The 27,088-nt window shown below is 44.2% G+C and overlaps 1 protein-coding gene across 10 annotated transcripts in view; it reads right to left on the bottom strand.

Annotated features, from left to right (window-relative positions):
- The window catches only part of Tut7 (terminal uridylyl transferase 7), a 51,294-nt gene extending 25,681 nt beyond the window's left edge, over window positions 1–25,613 (bottom strand). For 4 of the 10 annotated variants that reach the window (XR_003950441.1, XM_006517209.2, XM_006517207.2 and 1 more), the window contains exons 1-15: window positions 25,077–25,547; window positions 24,004–24,554; window positions 19,102–19,283; window positions 18,715–18,831; window positions 17,990–18,167; window positions 17,310–17,398; window positions 13,959–14,010; window positions 13,015–13,084; window positions 11,822–11,948; window positions 10,490–10,609; window positions 7,667–7,819; window positions 4,460–4,640; window positions 2,085–3,160; window positions 1,442–1,592; window positions 114–200 (exon numbers count right to left, since the gene is read on the bottom strand). Coding sequence is in view for 7 of the 10 variants with exons in the window: in XM_006517209.2 (XP_006517272.1) it covers window positions 114–200; window positions 1,442–1,592; window positions 2,085–3,160; window positions 4,460–4,640; window positions 7,667–7,819; window positions 10,490–10,609; window positions 11,822–11,948; window positions 13,015–13,084; window positions 13,959–14,010; window positions 17,310–17,398; window positions 17,990–18,167; window positions 18,715–18,831; window positions 19,102–19,283; window positions 24,004–24,523 (3,103 nt within the window). In the remaining 3 variants the exon portion in view is untranslated. Of the gene's footprint in view, window positions 1–113; window positions 201–1,441; window positions 1,593–2,084; window positions 3,161–4,459; window positions 4,641–7,666; window positions 7,820–10,489; window positions 10,610–11,821; window positions 11,949–13,014; window positions 13,085–13,958; window positions 14,011–17,309; window positions 17,399–17,989; window positions 18,168–18,714; window positions 18,832–19,101; window positions 19,284–24,003; window positions 24,555–25,076 lie in introns of all 10 variants that reach the window. The other 6 variants (NM_001373963.1, NM_001373964.1, XR_003950443.1 and 3 more) reach the window with 5 other exon arrangements.
- Window positions 25,614–27,088: the final 1,475 nt, after the last annotated feature.

The following is a 27,088-nucleotide window of genomic DNA, read 5'->3' on the forward strand; positions in this document are numbered from 1 at the left end:
GTGATCCCACACTGCCATCTTCCTATTGGTAATTAGGTAAGCTGTGAAGTTAATATGCCTGGAATACGTATGTTACCTTTCTTTTCCTAAAGAGGAAAAAAAAAATTATTTACCTGGAAAATCCTGTTTTATGAAACTTTCTAGATTTTGCCGGATATGTTCACGAGCCTGATCTTCTACAATAGTTGGAGAAAAATCCTCTGTTTAAAAACAGATAGGTATAATGAGTAGGGGAGTGGCTTTAAAAGTTGACATTTCTCAAAAAAGCTAAAAACAAAATATAGTTTTTAGAAAAAGAAAACTTACAAGCTTCAAAAACCAGATTTTTATCCTTCTCAACAGACAGTGCTAGCAATAAAAACAAATAGCACCTGTCCCAATCCTGTGGAACACAGGTGTAATCCCAGCACTGGGAGGCAGAGGAGGGCATCACTGTGAGGTCCAAGCCAGCCAGGGACACACAGAACACCCTGCCTCAAATGAGTCTAACCCCAAGAACTGCTCTTGAAATGGAAACCAACTGGGGCAAGGGCTCTAGCCCTGGCTGTCAGGATCCTCTAGAAAGGGAGCAGAGGTGTCTGTGGGTTATTCTGTTTTTAATGGGAAGCCCAGTTTTCTTCCTTAACATCTGAAAAAGCTTAATAAAACGAAAAATGTCAATAGTAGCTAAACACAGTAGTATATGTCCTGAATATTTGGGAGGCTGAGGCAGAGGCAGGTTGTTTGGACCCAAAAATTCAGTAACAGAGGGAGACCCTAGTAGGAAGAGAGGGTAGGAGGGATTAGGTTGGACATGATGGTGCCTGCCTGTAATCCCAGGATCCAGGAGGCAATTTTGATGGCAGCTTCAGGGAGGGAGCCTCCTGGGGGGCAGGGAGCTTAAGTACCAGTCAGGGAGGGGCCCTGAGCACATCCAGGCTAAGCAGCAGCAGGCCTCTTCAGAAATAGAAATGAAACTTCTCTGAGCACCAGTGCTTCCTCAAATGGATGTTCCCTAAAGAGCTTGCATGCGGGCTGTTCAAAGTATTCTTTCCCTCCAGGTAGAGACACCATCACAGAAAAGGGAGCATCCCTATGGCCTGAGAGCCTGGGGCCAAGGGGTATTAGGCACAAGAGGACTGCTGCTCTCATGCACTCACACAGCAGCTGAAGCTGCCTGCAAGACCAAGCCTGTCACTATTCTAGCATGGGGGATGGGGTGGGGAGCTGACAGTGGATGGCCCCCACATCCATGAGTCTACCTGCAGCAAGGCCTGGATTCAGTCGGTTAGGGTGAGGAGAGGGAGTGGCTGTAGGAGGAGCTGGGGGAGGGGTGGTAGGTGCCTATGCTCACAACACACTGTCTGCAATCCTCAGAGTACTAACTGTGAGGCTGGCAGCACCTCTGATGACTCCTGAGTGTCACCCACTGTGGCGCATCAGGTGAACACAGAACACTTACTGTAACACTGGACGCAGACTTGATCTAAGATGTTTGAGAACTTGGGTGTCAGGGGTGGCAACGGCTCCAGCTGGACCCTCTTGAAGTCCTCAGGACAGTCCTTCTTTAGGTGACCTTCTCGCTTACACAAGCTGCACACTACTGTGGGGGACTGCAGGGAGATGGTGAACCAAAACATGAGTGACTGTGAATCTTTGCACATCTACACATCTACACATATAGGCTAAAACAAAGCTACTCTGAGGGCCTGAGATGGGACATGCTACTCTGGGGACGGCAATGGGAAGCGAACTGTCTGTCGTCTATGAACATCCCCATCAGGAGGGACAGGAATCACAGCGCACGAACAGAAATGGGTTAAACCACACCAAACGGGAAGCTACTGGTCCAGTTCATAGAAACTGAAATCAGGGCTGACAAGTAGCTCAGTTGGTAAATGGCACTTGGTGCCAAGCCTGGAGACCTCAGTTCAATTCCTGGGACCCACAGAAAGAAAAGAAAGAAAAAGAGAAAACTGACTTCCTCAAGTTGGCCTCAGACTTCATATCCATGCAATAGCACACTGCCAATTGCTCACAGGTGACAGAGAGAAAACTAGAAACACTATCCACTGGAGTTATTAGAGTCTATTAGTAACAATTACCTTGCCTTTGGTGAAGGTCAGTTTTCTAAATTCGTAGAAGAACTCAGACTGGTCCCCAGGTAAATCTTCCTCAGGAAAGCTTTCTTCTTTAAGTGTTATTCTATTTAGGTCTATGAGCAGAGTCCCACCCACGTTTTCTCCACATTCTCCTGTATCTTCACCCTTAGCAGGCTCTGCCAAGTCATCTTCTTCAGAGAGGGCATCCTCCTCACCTGACCCAGCATACCTGCTGTCCACCTGATGCTCATTAGCAACCCCCTCCTCATCTTCTGTAAGGTTAATGCTGAGCCTGGGCTCCTCTTCCTCCTCTTCTTCCTCCTCCTCCTCCTCATCATCAAAGTGCATGGCTGCAGATGTGCGACTCTGTACTGAAGGGGAAAAGCAACTCAGAGCTGCTGCTTCTTCTAGTTCCTCAGCGCCTTCTATCCTCTCTTCATTGACCTCAGCCTTGTTGTCCAAAGAGGCACAGCTATTACACTCTTCAGCTACTAACTCCAGAGTGTTGTCTGCCTGCAGACCACACAGGCTGCCACAGTTCTGCAGTTCTGGGTGCTTGCTGCTGCTTAAACCTTGGTCATCAGTGCTCAAAGGATGCTTGGTCTTCCTTCTGACTTCCTCGTTGTCACTTCCTGTTTCCGGAAGCTCTGCTGTGGCATCCTCCAAACCCTCACAACTGACCTCTGCCTGGACACAGCCAGAGCTCTCCTGGTGGGCTGGGATGTGCACACCTCCTGTCTTCTCCTTTGCTGGGCTTCCCACCTCCTCAGTGGTATTCTTAAGAGTAACTAGCTGTGCTCTGCAGTCACCTGAGGTTTGAACACCAGGATCTTGAGCCACAGCTGCATTTCCCAGTTTATCAATATTTGTTGCTTGGGGTTCTGGGCCACCATTTTTTGCTTCTCTGTAAGGGTCTGAAACACAGGTGACTGGGCTAGGAGGCTTTGTGAGGTTGGGTTTTGTAACTTTGTGTGGAAGAGCGAAATATTTATATGTTGTCCTCAAACAATGGAGTATATACTCAAACACAGGCTGGTTATTCAGGGTCCTTGCCACATTTCTTTTAACAGAATAGGGGTCTGCAACAAAAAGAGAGAGAGAAAAAAGAAAGCCACCACTTCATACATTTCTGTTTCATCATGCTTAAAACTAGATTTTCCAAGATAAAGCAGGTAACACCAACAGTAGAGTGGATCATGCATCTTACATGCTTTAAACACTTTACAAAAACAACCCAGGTAGGAGTGGGGCAGCAGTTAGGAGCTGAAAGCAACGCTTCGGAGTCTCAGGGAACTGATGCCCCTTCCCTAGCTGCTCAGTGACTGGAGGTAGGAAAGATGTTGTCAGTGTGGCTCCTGAGCTGTGGGGAACTCAGGAGCTTCTGACAGACAGGCTTGCGGCTGAGCAAGTGAGCGCTCTGGACCTCGCTCCGCCAGCCCTGCAGTGTGGCAAGCTTACCTCCACTCTTCCGCCCTGGGAGGCCCCATCACTGAAGTGGCTGGCCTGAGTTTCAGGGGCGAGAGGGAGGCACCAGGAGGAGACACCACTTCTCTCAATCTTTTCTCCTCCCCTAGAACTCCAGCAGGTTAGGCAATTGGCCAGAAGAGCTGAGCCAGAGAAACTGCAGGGGAGGGTTTAAAAATGTGAGATTTCCCCATGACTGCACACAGAATTTATGCAAAAAGAAAAAAAAATCTTATGCAACATAAAACTTGAAAAAAAAAAAAACCAAGCAAAACTGAGATTTCCATGTAGGAGTTTTGCTGTTGTTCTTAAGTTAAAGGAGGAGAGCTAAGATTTCTAGAAGGTTCCAACCTCCTGACTTTGCAAAGCTGAGAGGAGCTCGTCCATTCAATGACACTAACAGGGCCACCAGTACCTGACAGCTGACTCTGCAAAGTGACAGCTTTCACTACAAAGTGTTTTCTATGCAGAAATGACTGCTTTCTGCTTTGAAAATAGCTCTGTTTCCTCTACTGCAGTCAACCAACCCTAAGAACAGCATTTTTCACATGAAAAAGTATTTCATTCATCTTTGCAAAACTAAAGCTCAAAAGGGATTCCTGAGACGATAGAATCTCAAACACAAGAGTGGGGATGGTAGGAAGAGGGAGTAAGAACCCACAGGTCACAGGGAAGCTGGGAGAGCAACTTACAAAGCAGGGACTCGGGTGCCTGTAGCCAGTCACTTGGTAACTAAGACCCTTTACCTTGGGGTAAGTAAGCCCGCTGTCCCTCACCCCAGTGCACCGCATGCAAGAGGCACCAGTGTCTATTTTACCTTCAGACCAGGCCTACCTCTGCTAGGAACTGGAAGAGAATGTGACAGAAGTGGGCTGTTAGACTGGCACCACGTCAAAGTTATCCAACATTATTACCTTCAATTGCGATACGCTTTTTGGGCCAGTCCTTTGATTCCCGTGATATTAATTCTTTGACACGAATACTGATCACTAAATCAGCCAGATTAAACTCTAAAGCATAGAACCGCAGCAATTCCACCCAGAGTTGCCCGACTGGCACTGAAGGCTGATGCTTTATATTAAATGTCAATGGCACCTATGGATGACAAGGAATACAGAGGTTAACCCATACAGCAGCTCAGCCTGACAAGTGCAAGATCAGTCAAACCTATATGAAAAATATGAAGACTCTGGAAAACCGTGAGCTTGACAATCCATCTAGATAATCTAATTGTAAGTTCTATTTGGTCAGGGGTGAACAGCACTGCACTGCACCCTGGGATTCGAGCATGCTAACATTCAGCCATTATCCCAGGAATTTCACCACAGGAGAGGACAGGACCGTGTCATGTAGCCGGACAGCACAGCTAACTGTGAGGTCTCAGCAGGTGGAGAGGCCCCTGAGAAGGCTGAAGCATTGCTGCTGCTGAAGGCACCTCCTCAGGTGTGGATATCCACAGCCCAGTACTGCTAAGGCAGGGAGGAGAAGGAAACTCACTGTCACTGCCCCAACACACTAAACCTGCCAAGCGCCACTTAATTCTAAAGTCAAATAATAGCTGATATCAGAAATTGACACTAGTTTGTCAATCACAGACGTTTGACAAGTTCCAATAACAGATGTGACATAATGAAAGTACATAGGACTTAAGACAGCAGGAGCGGGGGAAAGGTCCCAGTATGACTCAGTCAGCTCACAGCTCTTTCCTGCTCTCTGCAACTTAGTTTCTCCTCTCTATGATCAGCAGCATGGGCAGGATAACGGCTGTGTGACGAGTTTAGTTTCAGACTCACACTCTGCCAGGTACTAGCTGTGATGAGCTTGGTCACGGTCTATAAGGTGTCTAAGACTTGGATTCCTCACCTGGAAAATGGGGATAACAGTACCCACCTCATAGGGCTGTTGGGAGGACTGAGTGAGATAGTGTCTGTAAAGTGCTTAGCACAGTGCCTGGCAGACAGTGTTCAAAAAATGGTCGCTATCATTATCTGCAGAGTAGGGATGATACACCTATAACACAGGACAGTGATGAGGATTAAATCAGAACCAAGGGAAAGCAGCTGGCAGACGTGGTTGCTCTCTGCCCTTTTTCTCAGGTACTATCTTTTGAAGAAAAGCAAACATCACTGAAACACAACGTGACACCTGTAAGATGCTTTAGAGGTCACTCGGCTCTAAACTCCCAAGTGCTACAGGGGGAACTGAAAGTCTGAGAACGTTTGTATTTGTAGCTGACAGGGCTCCAGCAGGAAGAGGCAGCAGAGCTTAATTAACACAGCACCACTCTCACATTAAGTATGTTCTAGAGGTTGCTTAACCACTCCAAATAACACTTTGAAGTAAAGTATTAAATGGACACATAGCAACGACTTTTTCTTCACATTATTCTCTAATCACAATGAATAAAACATTTTTCCATCCAAAGTTTATAAATTTATCTACAATTACACTTCTAACACCACACCAGAATAAGAGGTGTGACACTCAATTAGTAAATCTCAGGCCTATGGATTCTGCCAATCCTGAGTCCTGTGGTGGACTGCAGGCAGTGCTGAGACCCCTGAGGGGAATAGACATGTTCTTGGTCCCACACACTGTAACCAAGGACATGGGAACCCAAGAATCTTGCTGAATTTTACCTCTTTATCCACAGTCATTTGTAGTCTTATGAAGGACTTTTAAGTCTCTCATTGAAATGTCTTCAATGCATCATAGCAAGGAACTTCAGAACCTTCAAACACCACTGGCTCTGACCTTTCTTTTCAAAGAGGAGAGCATTCTTTTCTAGTAAAGTAAATAGCGGCTAGTTTTGAGAGTGCTCATCACATGCCTGGCACTAAGTTAGACACTTAGGAATCAATGATGCTGGGCACCAAGAGGAAGCCGGGACCTAGAAAGAATAAGTGACCTGCCCAAGGACACAGAGCTACAAAGTCAGAGCTGGGACACAAATTTACACACACTGTCTAAGAGGCTGGGCTGCTGCCCACAACCAAAACCCACACAGAAAACAGAATGGTGCTATGTAGAGTCATCAGGGTCAGGGCATCTCCCTTATCTTCCCCAGTTTCAGGAGTCCGAAGTTCACCACAGTCTCATCTGAGGCATGAATAAGCCAGGAACCAGAGGGGGCATGACCTGTTAATGTGCAGTGGGCTTAGAACCATGAATCTCAGTCCTAGAAGGATTTATGGCAGTCATTGCCCATGTAAGGACTCTACTCAGTATCTTTAAGAGGCCTCTACCTACAGAAGAAGCCATGTAAGTAAATGGTGACTGCAAGTTTTCAACTTGTTTCATTGCCTGTTTACTCAAGAGGCTGCATAGAAAAGAAAATGGAATGTCATGAGCTAGTGCATCAGTGTGTGGACTCCTTAATGGGTAAACTGGGGCAAGCATGAACCAGCCCCAGCCCAGTAACAGTCAGCTCACCACAGAGAAGACCGGCACCCAGCTTACCACTCTACTCACACCAGTCATGCTAAAGAGTCAGTCTAGGAACATGGATGAAGAATGTATGGTCTCTATATAAAATGGAATTGTATTTGCCCATAAAGAGGAAATTATGGTGCTTGCATGAAAATGTACGCAAGTAAACATTACCACATTAAAATAAGTTAGTCTCACAGACATGAACAACCCATATTTTGTCTCATATGCAGAATGGAAGGGCAGACTAAGGCACAGCAGTTAAAAAGGGTCTAGTAGGAACAGGGACAAGGAACAGGGGTAGGGGACAGGTGGGCCAAAGAAGGGGAACAGAGGACTAAACAAGGTCAAAGCACATTACAATCATGCAGAGAAATGCTGTGTGTAATACAACCCATGCCTTTGTACAATTAACTAACACTATACTCAAAAACACTTAAGACAGAGCCAGTTCATGGCCACAATCCCAGGACTTCCAGAGGCTGAGGCTGGAAGACTGCACGAGCTCAGACCACCGTGGGCTACATAATAAGCTCCAGAGTGAGCCTGGGAAGCCAAGTGAGACCCAAAATTCCAACAAATGTAGACAGAAGCACAGGGAAGAGAGCCACAGGGAGACGGAGCAATGCGTAAGCGCCACAGCTGGAGTCCGATGGGAAGGTCAGTGTATGACCAGAGAGGAACGCACAGACCTGTCCCTTCTTTGCTGCAGTCTCTTTGGGTGCCTCCTCTTTTGCTGAGCTGGTGTCCCCTGTGCTGTTGTCAGTGTATTCCCAGACCACAGAGTCTTTCTCAACATCTTTAAGGCTGAAATTCCCTAATTTATTTAATGAGAATTCTTCAATCTAGAAAAAAACAAAACAAAACAAAAAACAATTAGACATATCTTACTATAAAGCACAAACAATTGTGTGACAACCAGAGCATTAAGATGCTGGTAGGAACTTAGCAGTGGCAGTGCACGCCTTTAATCCCAGCACTTGGGAGGCAGAGGCAGACAGATTTCTGTGAGTTCAGGGCTAGCCTGGACTACAGAGCAAGTTCCAGGATAGCCAGAGCTATACAGAAACCCAGTCTCAAAAAACCAAAGAGAAAAGAACTGTTGGTAGGGATAGAAACAACACGCGCTATCTATACTTCACTGACGTAAGAGGGGATGGCAGACAGTGGGCAGGCAAGAGCACTTGCTGTCTGATGTAGGCCCGATGACCTCAGTCCAATCTCTAAGTGCAACCAAGGAGCTGTTCTCTGACTTCCACATGTGTGCTATACATGTGCATATGGCCAGACACAATAATGAGTAACATTATAGTAAGAAGAAATATAAACAGCTCACCAAACATCTTTGAGATTTGATACCTATAGTCTGTTTTCAGAGTGACCTGCAAAAGGCACGATGACTCTACAAAGTAAGTTTTCAGTATCTTGGGGTTGAGCTTAGCAGCAGGGTACTTTCTTACCTATCATGCCTGAGACCCTTCACAAAACTGGAAACAAACACACAAAACCAAACCAAACTACCAAAACAGGGAAGGAAAGAAAGCTTTTCTCTTGACCCACCTTGACCTGAAGAGAAGCCCATCAGCCTACATCAGCCTACAGGCTTGTCTCCCAGGCAAGTCTGGACTCTGTCAAGTTGACAGCATACTCATCGCACCTAACTCAACAAGTTAATAAACATATTACACTGTGGGATGGGCTCCTGAACATACATCTATGGGCAGTGGTCATGAGTCGGTGACGTGGCTAACAGCATTCCTACTGAAGTGTGAGAGCTCATGCTCTCCTCAGTCCTTCCCAGGGCCTCCCTAATCCCTGCCATTCCAGTGCATCACAGGCTGCGCTCTTCTCTTGCTCTAACCTAGCACCCAGAATGGCTCCAGGTCAGCGTTCCCTAACAATTCTCCCAAAAGCACTATGGAAGACAGGGCGTGGCACTGTCTCGGTTAGATGCATGCCTTCAGTGTTCTTGAAGCCAGTGCTTTATTTTTGGTCTTTGTGATTTTTCTTCTTTTGTGAATCCAGGAAAGGGCTCGACCACACTGACCAATCCTCAGTCCTTAACAATGGTCTTCAAACAGCAAAAAGTTTTAGAACTTAAAAAGTTTAGTGATTTTTAAACTTGACTTGGGTCCTCATGCTTAAGCTTTAACAACCAGAGTATCTCTACAGCACAACCCTACCTCTCTTTCTCGGCTTGTGGCTACTCTGAGGTGAAAAGTCTTTTATGATAAATGTTCCTACTGCAATGACATACACATAGGGTTATTCAAGGCCAATGAATAATAGCCAAGACAATATAGAATGAAACCATGAGCACACAAAAAAGCACGTTTCTTTATATTGATCTCTCAGGTGTGCCACTGCAGCAACCAAAGCCAACTCTCACCCAGGAACCAGCTCTTGGTCCAGGAACCTTGACTTTTATATAGTGAACAATTTTTAAAAATTGCATTCTAGACACTATAAACACTGTTTTACAACGTGAAGATTTTGGATCCTTTATGCTTTGACAAAACAAAAGAATGACAGTTTTGCTTGCTTTATCAGGTAATTAATTTTGTTAGCAAGTAGCAGGATGTAACACCTCCTTCATGAAGTACCTGCTTAGAGCACTTTTTTTCTTTTTTTTTTTTTTGTTTTTTTTTTTAATGGAAGGTGATTTTGCTCTATCCATCCATCCCAGGCAATCTTGCCTCAGCCTCCAGAGTGTTAAAATTATGGGTTTGTTCCATCGCACTGGCGTGGAGATCTTTACACCACCATTCTCACTGTCAGTGTGTGAATTCGGGGGCTCGTCAGGCAGGAGCTCAACATTCAACCGCATCCTCAGCCTCACCTTTGCATTTTTCAAACTATTTTTCAAGGCAGGATCTCACTAGGTCCCTAGGGTAATACCTGGCTTTGAACTCACTCTAGCCCAGATCAGTTTTGCCCTGTAGTCCTCCTGCCTCAGCCTCCTGCATAGTTGACTTAAGAGGCCTGTACCCACAGGTTAGACAAGTGTTATGTTGCTAAAGATGATAGTCATAAATGTAACCCAGACGTCACTAAAGGAGTGACGGGGATGCTCTGCACATCACGATTCAGGCTATGATCAGATTCTGTTTCTTTTGGTTTTATAGGCTATAGAGGAGGCCAGAGATAAAAAATGCTGTCGTCCTAGAAACTCTGAAGCCTCAGACAAGATGGTGTGCTCAACCCAGGTGTTTGAGACAGCATGGGCGACAGTGTAACTCAGTCACATGGTGGCTCACAACCATCTGTAATGCAATCTGATGCACTCTTCCGGTGTCACTCTGAAGAGAGTGACAGTGCATTCATATTCATAAAATAAGTAAAATCTTTAAAAATATTATTATCCATGTATAGGATAACATTGTAATCAAACACTAATATTTCAGTAATGAAAGTATGGTAGAATAACTAAATACTTCAGGTTTGGTTAAGTGTTTAGATATTTGCATAAGGAATTTAATAAAGTAACTATCAGATACAACTAGAAATTGTCATACCCATGATCCTAGATAAACTGGCAAGAGAGGTTCTTTTCTTTGCTGAAGGAAGAAAACAGCCATCAGAGCAAACACATATGGTGGCAGGCCTCCTTCTTCGGGGCGATCAATACTACAAAGCTACAAAAAACAAAAAACAAAAACAAAAAAACAAAAGCACATTAATGATATTAGTTAGGGGGTTGCTAGGTACTAAAACTATAACCTCAATGTCCTAGAAAACTCTCTGCCACTGAGCCATATCCCTGGCTTCTGTACGGTTTTTCTGATTCATCAGGTTAAAACCAGGGAATCCTGTTCATCCCAGACCCTAGCACTGGAACCTTCTAGCACAGCTTTGCCTGAATCAGTATGAGCGTTAGCTAGGAAGCCCTGTTTTGAACTGATGCTTCCGTGCTGTGGCTATGTTTGAGACAGGATCTTGCTATGCACTAACTCAGGCTGTCCTGGAGCTTGAGAGCTTCTTGTCTCAGCCTCCTCAGTGCTGGGGATGTGTGCTAATACCTGGCCAGCTGTCAATTGCATCACCGTGAAATCATCTTCATTTGGGACTCTAACACTGCAAAACAACAACGTATGTAGAACACTAGGGAACTGTGAGACAATGACAATACCTTTTGTCTTTCTGAAGTCTCTGCCTTTGTCACTGAAAATGGTATAAGAAGACTTATCTCAAATATTACCATGTCCCACAAAGACCCTCAAAAACAACTTCTTAGGTCATATTCCATAAGATTCGACCCAAACTTGACTTTTTTTCTTTTTGTTTTCAAGACAGGGTTTCTCTGTGTAGCCCTGGCTGTCCTGGAACTCACTTTGTAGACCAGGCTGGCCTCGGAACTCAGAAATTCACCTGCCTCTGCCTCCCAAGTGCTGGGATTAAAGGCATGCAACAGCATTGCCCAGTCCAAACTTGATTTTTAATAAACATTATAGTTCATTTTATCTTCTGAATAATAATGTTACACTAAATAGAAACTCTGACCTTCCTTTCTGTGTTTATTAGTTTCTAATCCAATAGTCTGACATCTACTCTATTTATGCCTATAAATACACATCTGGTTCAAGGCATGGTGGCACACATCTGTAATCTCAGCAAACAGGAGGCAAAAACAGAAGATAGCTGGAGCCTGATCTATGTAGTGAGTTCCAGGCCAGCCAGCACTGCCAAAGCAAAACAAACCCAACAAAAATACAAACAAACACAAATCAAGAACAAGGAGGAGGAGGAAGAGGAAGGGGGTGGGGAGGGGGAGGCTGGGGGAGAGGGAAGGGGAGAGAGAAGGAAAAGGAGAAGCAGAAGCAGCAGCACCACCCCCGCCCCAACCTTACCTTTGCCCAGTATCTGAATGCAATCACCAGAGGAACCAGCCTTGGCTCTAGTTTTCCAAGAGCTGTTAGGTGCTTTGTGGTCAGCCAAGCGTTTTCGTTTCCTGCACTTACTTTACAAAGAAGGCCGCTAGTGGGGAAGGGGAGGATGGGAGGGAAAGAAAGAAAACATGTTAGTTAGGGATCAGTCTTCTACATCAGAAAGTTCATTTCAATAATAAAACCTAGACGGAAAGACCTTAAGTTCATGAGTAGCTTCACCTAAGATGTCGGATTTTAAACAAGATTTACTTATTTTGTGTGTGACTGTTTCGCCTGAATGTTAGTATGCTGTGTACCATGTGCATGCATAGACCCCTAGAAGGTCAGAAGAGGCTACCTGATCCCTGGAACTGGAGGCCCGGGTGGTTGTGAGGCACTAAGTGGGTGCTGGGAATCAAACCGAGCACCTCTGCAAGAGCAGCCAGTGCTCTTCTCCAGCCCTGAAACTGAACTTTTTTTTTAAAGGCAACTATTTTTGAATAGACTTGTTTGTCAGAACTAGGACTGTATGTTTTCAAATATTAAAAATATTTTGGAAAGAACACAGGGATAAAAATTATCAAAGGTCTGCTCTGCTCATACCAAGGGTATAATGTTTTCTCCCAAGTCAAAGGGATTTGCTTAATGACGAGTCAGCAGAGCCTACGAAGCTCCTACTCAGTGGTAGTAACAGCTTTCCAAGGGAAAAGAGCTGCACCTGTGGGGCCTCCCCAGTACTATCTCAGGTGCCACAACCTTACAAACAACAACGGCACAGGAAGCGCTTACGGGAAGCTGCTGTTCCCCCTGGCTACTTCCAGTCTAGCTGAAATGTGTGCAGACACTTCCAGCACTTGATTTTCCCTTTCTTCTTACAATGAAAGTATAGGCAAATGGCCAGGGAGAGGTACAAGTGGTAATCAGACAAGGAACCTATAATTCTGTAAGTTAAGACTCTTACAGGGATTTAACAAAGTATTTGTGATTTTGGCAATCTAAGAAGCTGGTGTTTATCCCTGTGACCTCAGCACAGCAGTGGCACACTGCCACAAGCTGACCCCCGTCCTGGGTTACATGGCAAATGCAAGGCCATTCTGGGTTATCATGGTTAATTAGACCTTATCTCAAAAAGCCCAAATAAATCACATAAAATAGTAGCTTAAAGACACAGAAACCTTTGCTTATCTCTGCACACCACCACAGGGACCCGGGCATGGAAATCAGCATCAACATCAATAAAGGAGTCTGAGGAAAGAGGAAAACATGATCAAACAAGTTAGTTAAAACCTCTCTGTAAAGCAGACCTAGGAAAGCCTAAGCACTGCTGTGGGTCTGAGAGGCCATTACCACACACAGCCCTCAGGTGACTTAGAAGGAGAGAACACTGTGTCCAAGAACCCAATCATCACAGACAGTGTCCTCATTTTTCAGAGCTAGTTAGTGTCTGATCAGAAATGACTGCAGTGCAGATGCAGTATTTAAATGCTATGTGGACAACATAATTAGGAATGTGCACAGGAGACTAAAAACAGATGGATGTAAAAGCTACTAAATCATAGTGTCAAATATGTATTGGCTGAAACAAGATGAATGTTTAAGTGTTTCTCATACCCAAAGAGAAAGACTAAGACTGCCTAACTCAAGGAAAGGAGCGGTTTGAGGCCTAGCTACTGAGAAAAGGCAATAAGCCCCAAGGGATACTGTATTGTACAAGACAGCTGATGGGCCCACTCGGGAGCAACCGTCTTTGAGGTCATTAATCAGGGCAGGGCCCACCTATTTAACATGTGTAACATTGATTTAAACCATCAATAGAGCAGATTACTATGAATGTACTCCTAAGAATAAATATCACATATTTTGCATTTTTCACTCACAGTCCAGGGCTCATTAATCCTACATGCTGCCAAACTAACAGCTGTCCGACTGGTGTTCCTGGGAGTGTTAGCTGGACTCTAGTAAATAATTCAAGGGCACTTACTTTTATTTTTGCTTTGGATTTTACCCATAAGTAATTTTTATAAGTGAATTTTCTACTTTCAGTTTGGTAGTAAGATATATTAAAATTTATAGACAGAAGACAAAATCAGAAGCAAAATGTGGAAGAATTTGGCCTTACCACTGTTCTTTAAACATTCTTGAACAAGTAAGAGGACATCTGGCTGAGACATCTAGGAAATAAATGAATGAATACATGAAATAATCCCTAAGCAATTTTGTTTTTCTGGTTATAATACAGTCTGAAGTTCCCCAAATTGCTTTCCAAATAAGAAATGCACATTGCTACAGGTGAAGACAGTAGTCACTAGCCTGTGTAAGGCCAACAAAGAACACGTGAGGATGCATGCCCGGTCAAAGGACTTGAGACAAAGTAACTGTGTACAACTTACTCTTGAGGTAGTGACCCCTTAGCTGTCCTAATGGTGGTTGGAAGGTGTTCTAGTGCAACAATGTTCCTCTCACTCTGAAACACTGTAGCAACAAAAAGCTACATGGTTCTAAAATCAACATCTCTCTTTTCAAAACTCCGTTCCACATTGGACCAAAACCCTTTAAAATTATATAATGGATTCTTAAATGTTTCTTTTGTTATTGAAGTGTTTTATTTATAGATTTATTTTTATTTGTGTGTGTGAGTCACAGAAGAGATCAGAAGAGGGTGTCAAAACCCCAGAACAGGAGTTACAGGAGGTTGTAAGCCATGTGCTGTGAGAGCCCGGAGCCAAACTAACATGCTCTGGAAAAGGAACAAGCACAGATAACTGCTGAACCATCCCCCTAGCCTTTTGGTTTTTGGATATAGGGTCTGGCTCTATAGCTGAGGCTGGCATCAAACTCACAGTAATCCTCCTACCACTGCCTCCCAAATGCTTTGACTATAGGTAGGAGTCACCCTCCCAAATCAAGGGTCCTTAAAATTCTTACTCTTGTTAGGACAAAGTCAAATTCTTACGACATTGCCTTCAAGAATCTGTACAACTAACTGGTCCAGGTCTCCACATCCTAAGCAGAGTTCTGTGGAAATGTGTGTGCCCTCTTTGAGGAAGCTAAGTCTATGCTCAGAGCTTGTCACTCAGCTGTGTTTCTCTGAGAAGCTCACTATAGTTAATAGCTTACAATATAATTACTAGCTTATAAGTGCCACCAGAGAGCCAGGCCTATCTTGTCCTTTATCACCTAGAATAGAGCCTATATACAGCAGGGGCTTAGTGAAAATTTGCTGCATGAATGACACCAGATCAAAATAACTGCTAAAAATTTACTCTGGTAAATCACATCAAAATTTGAAACTTAAAATAATATTAAGATTGGAGCTGGAAATGTAAGAACACATACTGTTTCCCAGAGGACACGAGCTTAGTTCCCAGCACCCACATGGGACATTTAACAATCACTTGTCATACCAGCTTCTGGGGAGACTCTGGCCTCTGAAGGCACACCTGCACCCATGTGCAGATACCCACATGAACACACACACACATACACACACTCTAAAATTAAATTCTTTAAGAAACAGTAAAGTCCGTGGGCTACCTAACCAGGGAGCTACAGAATTAAGCACAGGAAGGAAGGAGAGGCTATGAACAAGAACATCAAGGAATCCAACCTCAGAATCTGTTTGTTGTTTCAAAGACAGGATCTCACTATGTAGCCCTGGCTGACCTGGAACTTCATTATATAGACTAGGCTGGTCTCAAACTAGTCTACCTCTAGGATCAGAGGCATGCACTACCATGCCTGGCCTCAGAATCTAAACTTATAACAAATAACTAAACTGAGCATAGAAGCAGAGTGGGTAAAGGGCTAATCTAAGTTTCTTCTGGCTTTAAAGTTCTGACTTATCTATGTTGTTGGGAATCATATTTCACCAAAACGTAGGCTTCTATACCTGGTGTATGTGTGCGTGCGCACACCCTTGCTCCTGTGTGGACAGATCCCTACTTTATGTTTCACTGACGTGTGCTTTGTCTGACGATAGCCTTGAAATTCTGCTATTCCTGCCTCCAGCTCTCTAGTACTGGACTTATAGATGTGTTCCATCATTTGAAGTTAGGTGTGGTTGTTTTTTTGAAAAGTGTTATTACTTTAATTACATTTATTCATTATGTGTATGTGGGGAGGCATACATATGGCCAGAGGACAGTTTGTGACACTCAGGGATTGAATTCAAGTCATCAGATTTGGGGGCAAGCACCTGAGCTGTCTCTCTGGCCCATCAATTATTATTATTATTATTATTATTGTGATATAAAAAGGGAACTTGGGAGCTAATTAGATTTACAGATCATGAATATTTATAAATATTATTTGCAACATTATAGATATATTATTTATATATAAATATATTACATATTATATAATATACAATATAATATATAACATATAAATATTATACTATATATTATAGTATAAATATTACAAATACACTATTTGAACATTTGCCTTCCTTTCCTGTTATAGGAAGGCTGATTTTATGAAAAGAATTTAAACTTTCTGAATTCATAGACACATAGAATCCTCCCAGGATTCACATCCTTAGCAAACCAACATTACAAGTAGGGAAGATCTGTAGCAAAATAAACATGAAAATTTATAAAGTAAAAAATTAAAATTCTGAAGCTGACGACAGAAAACATAAAATGAAAATTCTCAGGAAGAACTGTCACTGTCATACTTTAACTATCAAAATGCATTCACCTCCAAGTCACATTCAACAGACTTCCGCTCGCTACCACCAGCCAGCCACCACAAGCCTCAAGCACACTCCCTTGAAAAGCCTGTGCCAGTGGGAACCACAGCAGGCTTCTATTGAGCAGCCCCAGCTGGACAGAGCTGCTGTTCTCAGAAAGGAGCACAGCCACAACCCGGCAGCGAAGGGCTTGGCTTCCTCACAGTCCATGTGATCCTGAGGGGCTAACATGGTAAAGTGTGTTTGCTGACCAGCCATTAAATTCTGAGCATTCTCCAATCTAGAAGCCTTGCCCTGACCTCCCTGAGGGCCTCTGCCACTCTGCTAAGAAGGTGGCTATCAGGTCCGTTTTCAGAGGGACGGAATAGATAAGGACACTAAGAGCTGTGTGTTTCTGATAAGGAGCCAGATCACCAACTGCTTGGATAGCCTATGATCAGGCAGTCTGCCAGGTGACTGAAACTGTACACATGTGCCCATGAACTCAATAAAAACAGCTTAAGTAAAGATGGGCTAAAAAGTCAAGAGCACTTGCTCTCCCAGAGTTCAGATCTCAGCACCCACATAGGTGGCTCACAAGCTCCAGGAGATCTGATACCCTCGCTGGCCTTTACGGGCACCTAAACACATCTGGCACGCCCGTGCACACACACATACACACGGGGGCAGGGGGCAAGGGCATATGAGCTCACACAAGCACATAAATATAAAATGTCTGAATGCTAAACAATGAGAGAATTCTTCGTGAGTGTGAAGTCCAGCAGATCATTTTGTACTTACGACAGCTGGAAACTGAACATCAATGTTCACGTCAGAGTCTCTGAAGCCCAGTCGGCTACAGGAGGATCCATAAAGCCTAAGAGAACAGTCTGGAGAGAAGTAAGCAGGTGGGAGTCACAGGAGTGAAATCTCTCCAAAGCTATAAGAAGTAAACACTGCTACTGAAGGCATACTCAAAAGTCAAAGGCGTGCCCACCCAGAAGCAGGACACACTGAGAGCAGGCACTCAGACAAGGACTGCACAGCCATTTCCTAAGCTTTTCTCTGGCCTCCAGCCACTCCTGCCATGAGCTGTGGAGCATACTAAGTACTCCTATGTGATCAAGCTCATATTTTGTGTAGAAAACTGTCATAATTTTTAAAATTCAGATAATGTATCCTGAAAAGGACAGAGTGTTTAAAACCTACAGTATAGCCATAAGCTAATACAAGCATTTCTTTCTGATGTCAGAATGCACACATAGCTCTAACTTATTATAAGCAGTAAGTTCCACTAAAAACGGTTCTTGCTGTTGGGGTTCCCAATAGGAATCCCAGTCGGGGATGCCTCTCCCTCAGTCTCCATAAGCCTTACAGGCAGCACCCTGTGGCCAGGCCATAAGTTAATGCTTATTAGGTAAAAGCAATCTGAACTATGAGGCTCTTTAGATGCTAAATAGATAAAGGAATCTAGAACATACCTGGTAGCTTGTGCCGGAACACACTTTCCATGACACGCTTAATTTCTAGTCTCTGATCCAAGTTTTCACTGTGTAAACCAAACTCCTGCACCACTCTGTCAATGGCGCTGCCAACTGCATGTATCTGGGAGGGCGCTGGCGGGGGCAGTGTGGTGAGCAATTCTTCCTCCTGCTTTTCCTTGTAAGATCAATGGTAAGATTAAAGTCACTCAGGTGTAGCTGTTCTTCTCACTGAGACAGGACCCTACAGAATTTTCAGGAATCTTTGTAGCCTTCTTTATCTTAGACATTGTGGTCTTCATTCTATCAAACATACACACACACACTCTATGTACTTAATATGGATACTAAGGAGCAGGCAGGAATACAGAGAAAACATGGACAGCAACCACAGATATTAGGTGCCTTCTTATCTGCAGAAGAACACCAAGGTCCCACCAATGGCTTCTTACATCCTAACTCTGGACTTGGGGAAATTCACAAGTGTACAAACACATCTGACTAGTGTACAAGCATTCTACAATGGATTTAAGGAAAACCACAAAAACCTACACCGCTAAGCACTCATGCAAACAGCAGAAATCTCCCAGTGAAGGCAGACACAACTGCAGTCCTAACACACTTGAGGTATAAGGTACATATATAACATTTTCAACCAAACCATAAATATGCCTGTGTTTTAACGGAAAGCATTCACTTGTTTCAATCACCAGAGACCCACTCACCTTAAGGTTCTTCTTGTGCCTCTTCTCCTTGATGTGCTTATGAGCAAACGGAATGGAGTCAATCAAAGCATCGCACAGTTTGCAGGTATACTTTGCTGTCGGGCAGTTTCGTGGTCGCTACAGTTTGAAAAGATTGACAGAAAGATAGATCTCTAAACATTCAGAGAAAATCAGCCAGAATCAGTTTCTCTGTTACTTCCAAGCTTGACAGTCATTTTTATTTAAATACAATGGCAGTAACTCTTGAGTTTAAGTCATGCTAATTATCCCTTGGCATATGGATTTACACATGGTAAAGCCTAACCCTGAGGCACATACTGCAGTTACTAACTTGGTGTAGAGTAATGTTTAGAGATGGTGTAGTAAGTATATCCATAAAGACGTTACCCTTTTCAGCCTGTCGATGCAGTCTCTCTTGAGCCGTTCCTCAGCCTGCTGGAGGCCCAACAGCTCCTTGGTTGAAAGGACAGACTCGTCGATGACAGGACCGTCCAGATCTCCATCCTGCTCACTGTCCTCCGTTCTAGTCCTCCGTGGCTTACGAGGTCTGGACCGCTGTTTCTTGTTTTCTTAAGTTAGGGGACAATACGGGTGATGTTGAAAACTATTGCTCTCAGTAAGAAGTATTATAACTTTCTTCCTATACATCCATTTACTTAGGCATAGTACTAGGTATTGAACCCAGGTCCTCATCCATGCTGGCGAGTGCTAGGCCCTGAGCTCTACCCCAAGCCCATGTGAACTTATTTCAATGATAGTAAGTGATACCTGAACACTGAACAAAGAGGGAGACAGCTCTCCATTCACCAATCCACAGAAACCACTGCAATTAAAAAGGATCCTATTTTCCACAGGATTTGATTTTTATCTCCTCCCATACTATACTGCTGAGCATTCATGCAACAGCAGAAAGCTCTCACTAAAGGCTGTACTTGTAACTGTACTTCTAAGCCACTTGATGTATATGGGGCATACATGATACTGCCAACCAAACTGTAAACACACCTGTGTTTTAATAGAAAATATTCATATCTAATTTTTTATTTTCTTTTAAAGAACCCGAGTCAGGAAAAATGGACAATATTGTATGTACCCAGAGAACTTGGAAACTGTGATCATTTTCTTATATGGTTCAAAAAAATCATTCAGCTACAAATTCAGGTTCCTTCAGTAAGAGGAAAATCTTCAAGCTAAAGTTTACTTACTGAGCACACACAGCTCCCCACTTTAGCTTTTGCCTCATATCAGTGACAGGCTGAGCACAGGAAACACAACTGGCAGTTAAAGCCAGAGTCTACCCTAAATAAATGTATCATGAACCCCATTAGTTCTACAATCTGCAGAACGACTGAATAAACTCAAGCTAACAACGTTTCAAACGATGAAGCATATAACAATTTTGAGACTAAACTTTAAAAACCGTGGTGAGCAGCCTTGACACTCCAGTTGGGTTCTAAAGACACTGGAAGCTAATTGTAATGCTGGGCTTAAATGATATTTATTTCCAAGCTAAAATTCTGATGAAGGAGATGAAGAGATGGCTCAGTGGAAGGAGCTCCTGCAGAGGACCTGAGTTCTGTTATGCAGGCACCCACACATGCACATGCCCACAAAAATCAAAGCAGTAAAACATTTTAACAATTCTTATTAAACACAAATGGGACTGTCTTCATTGGCTTTCCATAAATTAAGGATTTGAAGAAGTCTTGCATAAGGCAATCTCTCTCCAGCTTTCGGAGGGACTCGTGACTTAGCAACTGCAATGTATTGGCTAATTGCAGGAAAGAATTCTGGGTAGAAAAGGAAGTACAGGACTCCAAGTTCTACAGAGTGCTACTGTGGGGGCTAGAGAGATGGCTCAGCAGGTAAGAAGGCTCACAACCATCTGTAAACTTGAGTTCCAGGAGATTTGATGTTCTCTTCTGGCCACCATAGGCTTCTACACACAGATGGTGCACAGACGCATCCATGCAGGTACATATGTACGTACACGTAAAAACAATAAACAGATAGGTAATAAGTAAATAAATTCTTACAAAAATAAAGACTGCATTGCCAGACGGAGAACTTAGCTAAATGGCAGACTGTTCCCATCATGCACACTGGCACTAAGACCGATCCTCAGCTTGTTGAAACCCCCTTCAAACACTAGCAATCAACTGCTGTGACTAGTACAGCACTATTGCCACAGCACTGGGGCAATGAGGTAAGAGGATGGAGAGCACTGTGACTTTTGGGGAGGGAGTGCTGGACAAAGTGCTGAGTGACAGGAAGTGACAGGAAGCACTGCCACCCGATTCCATAGCAGAAGAAAGGCAATGCTTTTATGTGCCCCACCTCCTCCGATCCCTGTAGCACTTCCCACATCAATGCTGAGGTTGACCCCACTCTCGGAGAACAAAGTAACTTGTCTAAGGGTACAAGGCCAAGGCAAAATAAAGATGTAAAATGCAGTTTAAGATATGGCAGGTACCACAGCCTTGTTCTGTCCAGGATGCAAAGTGAGGAGAAATCCCTGAACAGCCCCCTGTGGCACACTTAAGGAAAGGCAGGGCTGTCAAGGCCTGCAGGGACAAGTTGGGAAAAAAGCTCACTGGAGCAGCTCTTGGACAGCAAAACAGCCCAAGAAGGTCCCCTAACTACTGACATGGGCTATCATGCCCTCAGCTGTGAGTGTTCCAAGTCCTCACATCTTATTTGCAAATAGAACATCACTCCAGTCACAGAGGACATTTGAATGGACATTTCCTGCCAGCCTATTAATGACATTGCCCCCAAGACTTTACACCTACAACCTTGGACATTTGAGGGTTGAGGGAGGGACAATAATGCCAAAATGAAAAAAAGAAAAACAAAACCGTCTTTTAAAAGCTTTAAAAATCAACTTTAATATAATTTTATCACATCTTCTCAGTTTGAGTGATACTTATTATCGCAGGCCAGGGTAATGCACCCTTTACTCCCAGAACAAGAGAGGCAGAAGCAGAGGAAACTCAGGGTGTGAGGTGACCTCATCGACATGCAGAATTTGAGGCCCACCAGAGCTACACAATGAGACCCTGTCCCAAGGGGAAAAAATTAAGATATTTTATTCCCTTTAATGATTTTTCTTAGAGCCATTTCCACGCACTGCAAATTTACACATCAAATTAAACTCCTCTCTATTGTATGCAATCTTATACAAAATCTTAAGGTTTCCTTTATAATGATTTTCAAGGGATACTATCAATTTCTTCATTTGGCAACCTGAAACTCTGCTCTATACAGAAATATTAAGTGTAAACACAGAGCCAATGTACTTCCTGCTGAGACACCTTTCCAGTCATTCCTAAAACTGAGGAAGAACATGTAGAAGAGGTTTTTGCTCTACAACTGGTTCCTTTAATACTTCTAGCTGTAAAACATTGATCTATAATTCATTATTATACTAGTAGTGGTGATTTTAGACAAGGTCTCATTAAGTAGCCCTGGTTAGCCTGGAAATCTCTAAGTAGACCAGGTTGGCCTCAAATCCACAAGTCTGTCTGTCGGTCTCTGCCTCTTGCACTCTGGGACTAACGGTGTACCTCTCAGCCTGGCTTACACCTTATCTTAAAAGTACCATTTAAAGTACCCCAGCCACTTAGTTAGGTCAGTACCCCCCTTCCCCCTTTCTTTTTTTTAATTTTTGTTTTGTTTTATTCACAAAATCCAGACTGGCTGAGAGCTCACTAGGGAGCTCTCCTGACCCTCCTGCTCCACCTCCTGAATGACTTGCTAGGTAGTCTAGGCTGCCCTCAAACCTTCCACCCTCCCGCCTTAACCTCCCTAGTTCTTTCTGGGTTGCAGGCATGTAACACACACATATCTTAATTTTTTATTTCCATAAGACAAATATAGGTAACAATGTCCACACCTACATGAATGCCATAATAGAAACACTTAAGGTCTGCATAAAACGTTAAGAAGTAATAGAGAAATCCAAAGCCCAGAAACCACCAATGAACACTGTTCCCTTGTCAGGATGCCAGGTCCTGCAGACTGAGGTAATGGCCAGGGTGACAGGATGCATCCCCAATTTCAGTTTCGATTTCTGTCCCACTCTCCCATCCAGCACTGCATAAATAAGTCTGGACAATTGCATCCTCTCCAAACTGCAGCTGCCCAACTCACAAAAATGTGGCTCCACATCACCCCAGAATCCCACACAACAGCCTTTCTAGTCTGCCGAGCTCAAAGATTTGTAAAGCTACGGTTCATTTTATTTTATTTATTTTCTTTTGAGACAGGGTCCTTTTAAACCTTAATTCAGAAGAAAAAGCATTAAGGATCACTGTGAAGCCAGTCTGGTCTACAGAGCAAATTCCACACCAGGGCACCACACAGTGAGACACTGTCTCCAAAAGGGGGCAATTTTTCCAAGTCTAATTTCATACTATAAACAGTTTTCATGCTTTCCATCCAACTCACGACTTTATTTCACTTCAGCAAATATACTGACTAGATAGAAATAACTTTTTCCTGTTTTTTTCAAATAATTGTTATTACAACATCTATGTGCACATTTTGGAAAAATACAATCACTTTGTATCAATATTAAAAAATGTATTAGAAATGAAGTTTTAGCACTGGGAGGTCCAAGCAAGTGAATCTAGTTAAGGCTAGCCCTGACTACATGAAGCAGCAGCAGATTTTGATTCTTCTGAAAGGGAACAGCACTGCTTTTCTCTGCATTACGATTCTCTAAATTTCTATTTCCCAAATTTTGTTGTCAAGCTTGTATTCCAACTACTCGGGGTCCTGTGCCAGTTAGTTTGGTTAAACGGAAACTTGGTTTCTTTTTTCCCCCACAACTTCCTCTTTCCCTGTCACTACTTCTCTCCATCCCTCCTGCCTCCCTCCCTCTTTGTAATATACACAGCCTATACTCTGTCTTAACAGTAAATATTTTCAGTTTTATACTGTCATGTGCATGTTGAACCTATTTTAAAATTAAAATCATGTACACAAAAATAATGCCGACTATGGAAATTAGAGTATGATCTCTGAGGTTAAGTGGCCACCCTCCTCCTCTCCCATAAGGTGTTTACTAAAGTAAAATGAGCCTGGCTTTTCTGCTTAGTTTTTAGGGGACAGTACTGCACCTGCCTTGGAGCTTGTGATGGTCCAATGCATGAAATATGTTGAGGCTGCGCAATTATACTGCAAACACTAACACACTCACATTAAAGGGCTCATGACTGAAAAGAACAACACTTATTTGGATGAAGAAAATAGCACAGACACACAGTCTAGAGACTTGAGGCATACCAGGACTTCCTGCTTCCATTTCTGACATGGCTTCTAGGCTGCTGAGGTCTTTCTGAAACAGCCTTCTCACAGCTCTGCAGCCTCTCCCCTCCTGCCACCTGTAGGCATCGTCACTTTCCTGAAAGGATTCCTTCCTTGAGCGGCTTATGACAGGAATCCTAGGTCCGGGCTTGAACTCTCTCCAGCTGTCTGCATTACCAGCGAGTTCATCAGATAGCCATTTTTTATTTTGATCTTTGTGGTTATCATTCATCCAAGCAGGCTGACTGTAAATTGGGTTTTTAAATGCATATGGATTGCTGGAAACCCCATACAGTCCTTTCCTGGGGGTGTTCCCATAGTTCCCGGGTGATATCTTCTTTTTTGGAAGGCCCTTTTCCATTTTACTGCTATGGCCTTTAGCATAATCATCCATTATTAAATAATCTTGTTGGGGATGGCCCCTTCTGAAATCATCATCATCAATAATTCCACGGTCTTTAGTGCGCTTCACAAAGTAAGGTTTTGCTGTATCTCCCATGGTCTTTGACTTCAACTTTCTTACTTTGTACCTGAAAGAAGGCATTGGGGGAGGGGGGAACAAAACAAAATTGTAAAATAATATCATACCAAATACTCAAAGTAACACACGGGTGCCCTGAAGCCTTTATCTTCCCCCATTTAAAAATTAAATTGTTACCACATTCCTAATAATTAATGCATTCCAGAAGTTACAGTGTTCATAAAAACTGGTCCTTATTTAATACAAAGACTAAATCTGAAGACACTTCTATAGTCTCAGAAACTAAAGAAGTAACTTCTATGTAACGAAAGCACCTCTCTTCAAAGTAAACATCCTAAGTCAACACTGTTACAAAACTCCCAAATCTATTTCTTTTTTTTAAAGTTGGCAATTACTTTTAGGTATCAAAGTAGCCGAAACTATGTGAGCAGATTTCAGTTTCGATCAGCCCCCACTCTAAGCTTCGCTTTTCAACCCGGCGCGACCGCTGGGCGAAGGGACAGCACTTCCCACTAAGGTACCGCTCTAAGGGTCCAGGCTTCCGACCAAGGGACAACGCCAGCTGACTTACCCGACTTCTCAGTCCCCAGCCCCAGACAAGTCCAGTTTCGTCACCAACCACAATCCTCCGCAGGATGACACTCCTTTTCCTTCCCCATTCGGCTGCCCCACCCCTGTGTGCCTCAGTTTCCACCAGCGGAGTCCCCAGGCGAAGGAGGAGGCGGTTCCGCGCTACTGGCCACGAAGCCGCCGTGGGGAATAGGAAGCAGGAAGCGCCCGGCCATTGACAGGGTTCCGGGGTTCCCCGGACCAGGGCCGGAGCCCCGACACAAAGTGAAGACGCGGACTCGAACCCGAGGGCTCCGGGCGCACAGCCGGGCCGAGGCGGCCGGAGAAGGACGGCGCCAACGTACCTCGGGGCCGGGCAGATACGCTTCTGGGGGCGGGGGGAACCCACGGGCCCAGCCCGGAGGCGAGTCCCGGAGGGACGCGACGAGACGGCGCCCCGGAGCACTCACCAGCGCCGCTGCGGTCCCCCGCCGCTTCCTGTCCGGGCCCGGCTCCTCACCGTGTTTTCCTTCAGCCCCACTTCCGGCGCTCAGCGCCGTCTCATTGTGCGCGATTGGAAGACTGCGGTGTCCCCGCCCCGCGCTCCGCGGCTGGCCGGAAGCGCGCACCGGAAGCGCGCGCCGCCCAGGTTCCTCCCAGCGCCGGGGGCGCGCCGCGGGTGCGGGCGCAGAGGTCCGGGGTTGCTCCCTAGCTACCTGCGAGATCCGTCGCCCAGTGCTTTCGGGTTCCCCCGACGCCCCTCTGTGGCTGCTCGGGAAGCTGGGTCTTTTTATAATTCCGAGTGGCTCCAAGTTTCAGTGAGGGCCTTGTGAACGACCTTGAAGGAAGTTCAGCGGCCTAAACCTCTGGATTAAGCTCGACCTGGGGGTAGAAAGAGATTCAACTTTTTTTTTTCTTTAAGAACTAGCAAACAGCCGGAGAGTGGTGGCACATGCCTTTAATCCCACTTGGAGGGAGGCAGATTTCTGAGTTCGAGGCCAGCCTGGTCTACAGAGTGAGTTCCAGGACAGCTACGTCTACACAGAGAAACCCTGTCTCAAAAAAACAAAAAACAAAAACTTAGCAAACAACACAGAGTTGCTTTTTTTTTTTCTAATTGAACATTCATTGTTATCTAAAGTGTCCTACATGCCTTGAAAGCCTCAAGCAACTAATGAATAGAAGTGCTGGAAAAAATAAGGCAGTTTTCATTTCTACCTCTACAAAGTATAAATTTAAATCCATTGGGTTCTTTAGCCAACAGTCTTAAAGTGAAGAATGCATACAGCCTTTGCTATTCCAAGAAACTGTCTTTAAAACTGTAAATAAATACTAACTCAATCCTACTAGTTCAGGAAGAAAGGAATACAATTGAAATTTAAAAAGCAAAAGAGACATAGCTAAATGGTTGATATTCTACAACCAACTTGTTTTGTCAGTTTCCTCTTGCTGTGTGGGTTTGGGGATTTCTGAGTTCAAGGCTAGCCTGGTCTACAGAGTGAGTTCCAAGACAGCCAGGGCTACACAGAGAAACCCTGTCTCGGAAAAAAAAAAAAGTATTTACATTCCAAATGCTGCATCCTGGTTCCCCCCTCCCCCTTCCTTTCCCCAGGACCCCTCCTTTCACCTCTGAGAGGGTGTCCCCCCCCCACTTCATTGCCCAACCCTGGTATCATAAGGCACATCCTCTCCCACTGAGGCCAGACAAGCCTTCCCAGAAAGCCATCTTTCTCTAGGGTCCCACAGCTAGTAGCTGTTCTGAATATAACTTGAGAGTTCCTGTCACTGACAGTAAAAGTTCCATGTATCAGACTCTGACCACCAAGCAATGTAGACGTATTAAGAGAATGAGGGGGCTGAGGGAATGGGTGAGAAGATTTGCTACTTTTACAGAGGAGCAAATTTCACTTCCCATCACCCAAGGTGGTTGCTCACAGCTGTCTATAACTGGTCTCCTAGGGGATCTGACACGAGTGGACTCCACCAGCACCTGCATGCCCACACACAGACACACACACACACAAGGACACACAC

Source organism: Mus musculus, chromosome 13 (assembly GCF_000001635.26).
Source record: "Mus musculus strain C57BL/6J chromosome 13, GRCm38.p6 C57BL/6J".
NCBI classification, from domain to species: Eukaryota; Metazoa; Chordata; class Mammalia; order Rodentia; family Muridae; genus Mus; species Mus musculus.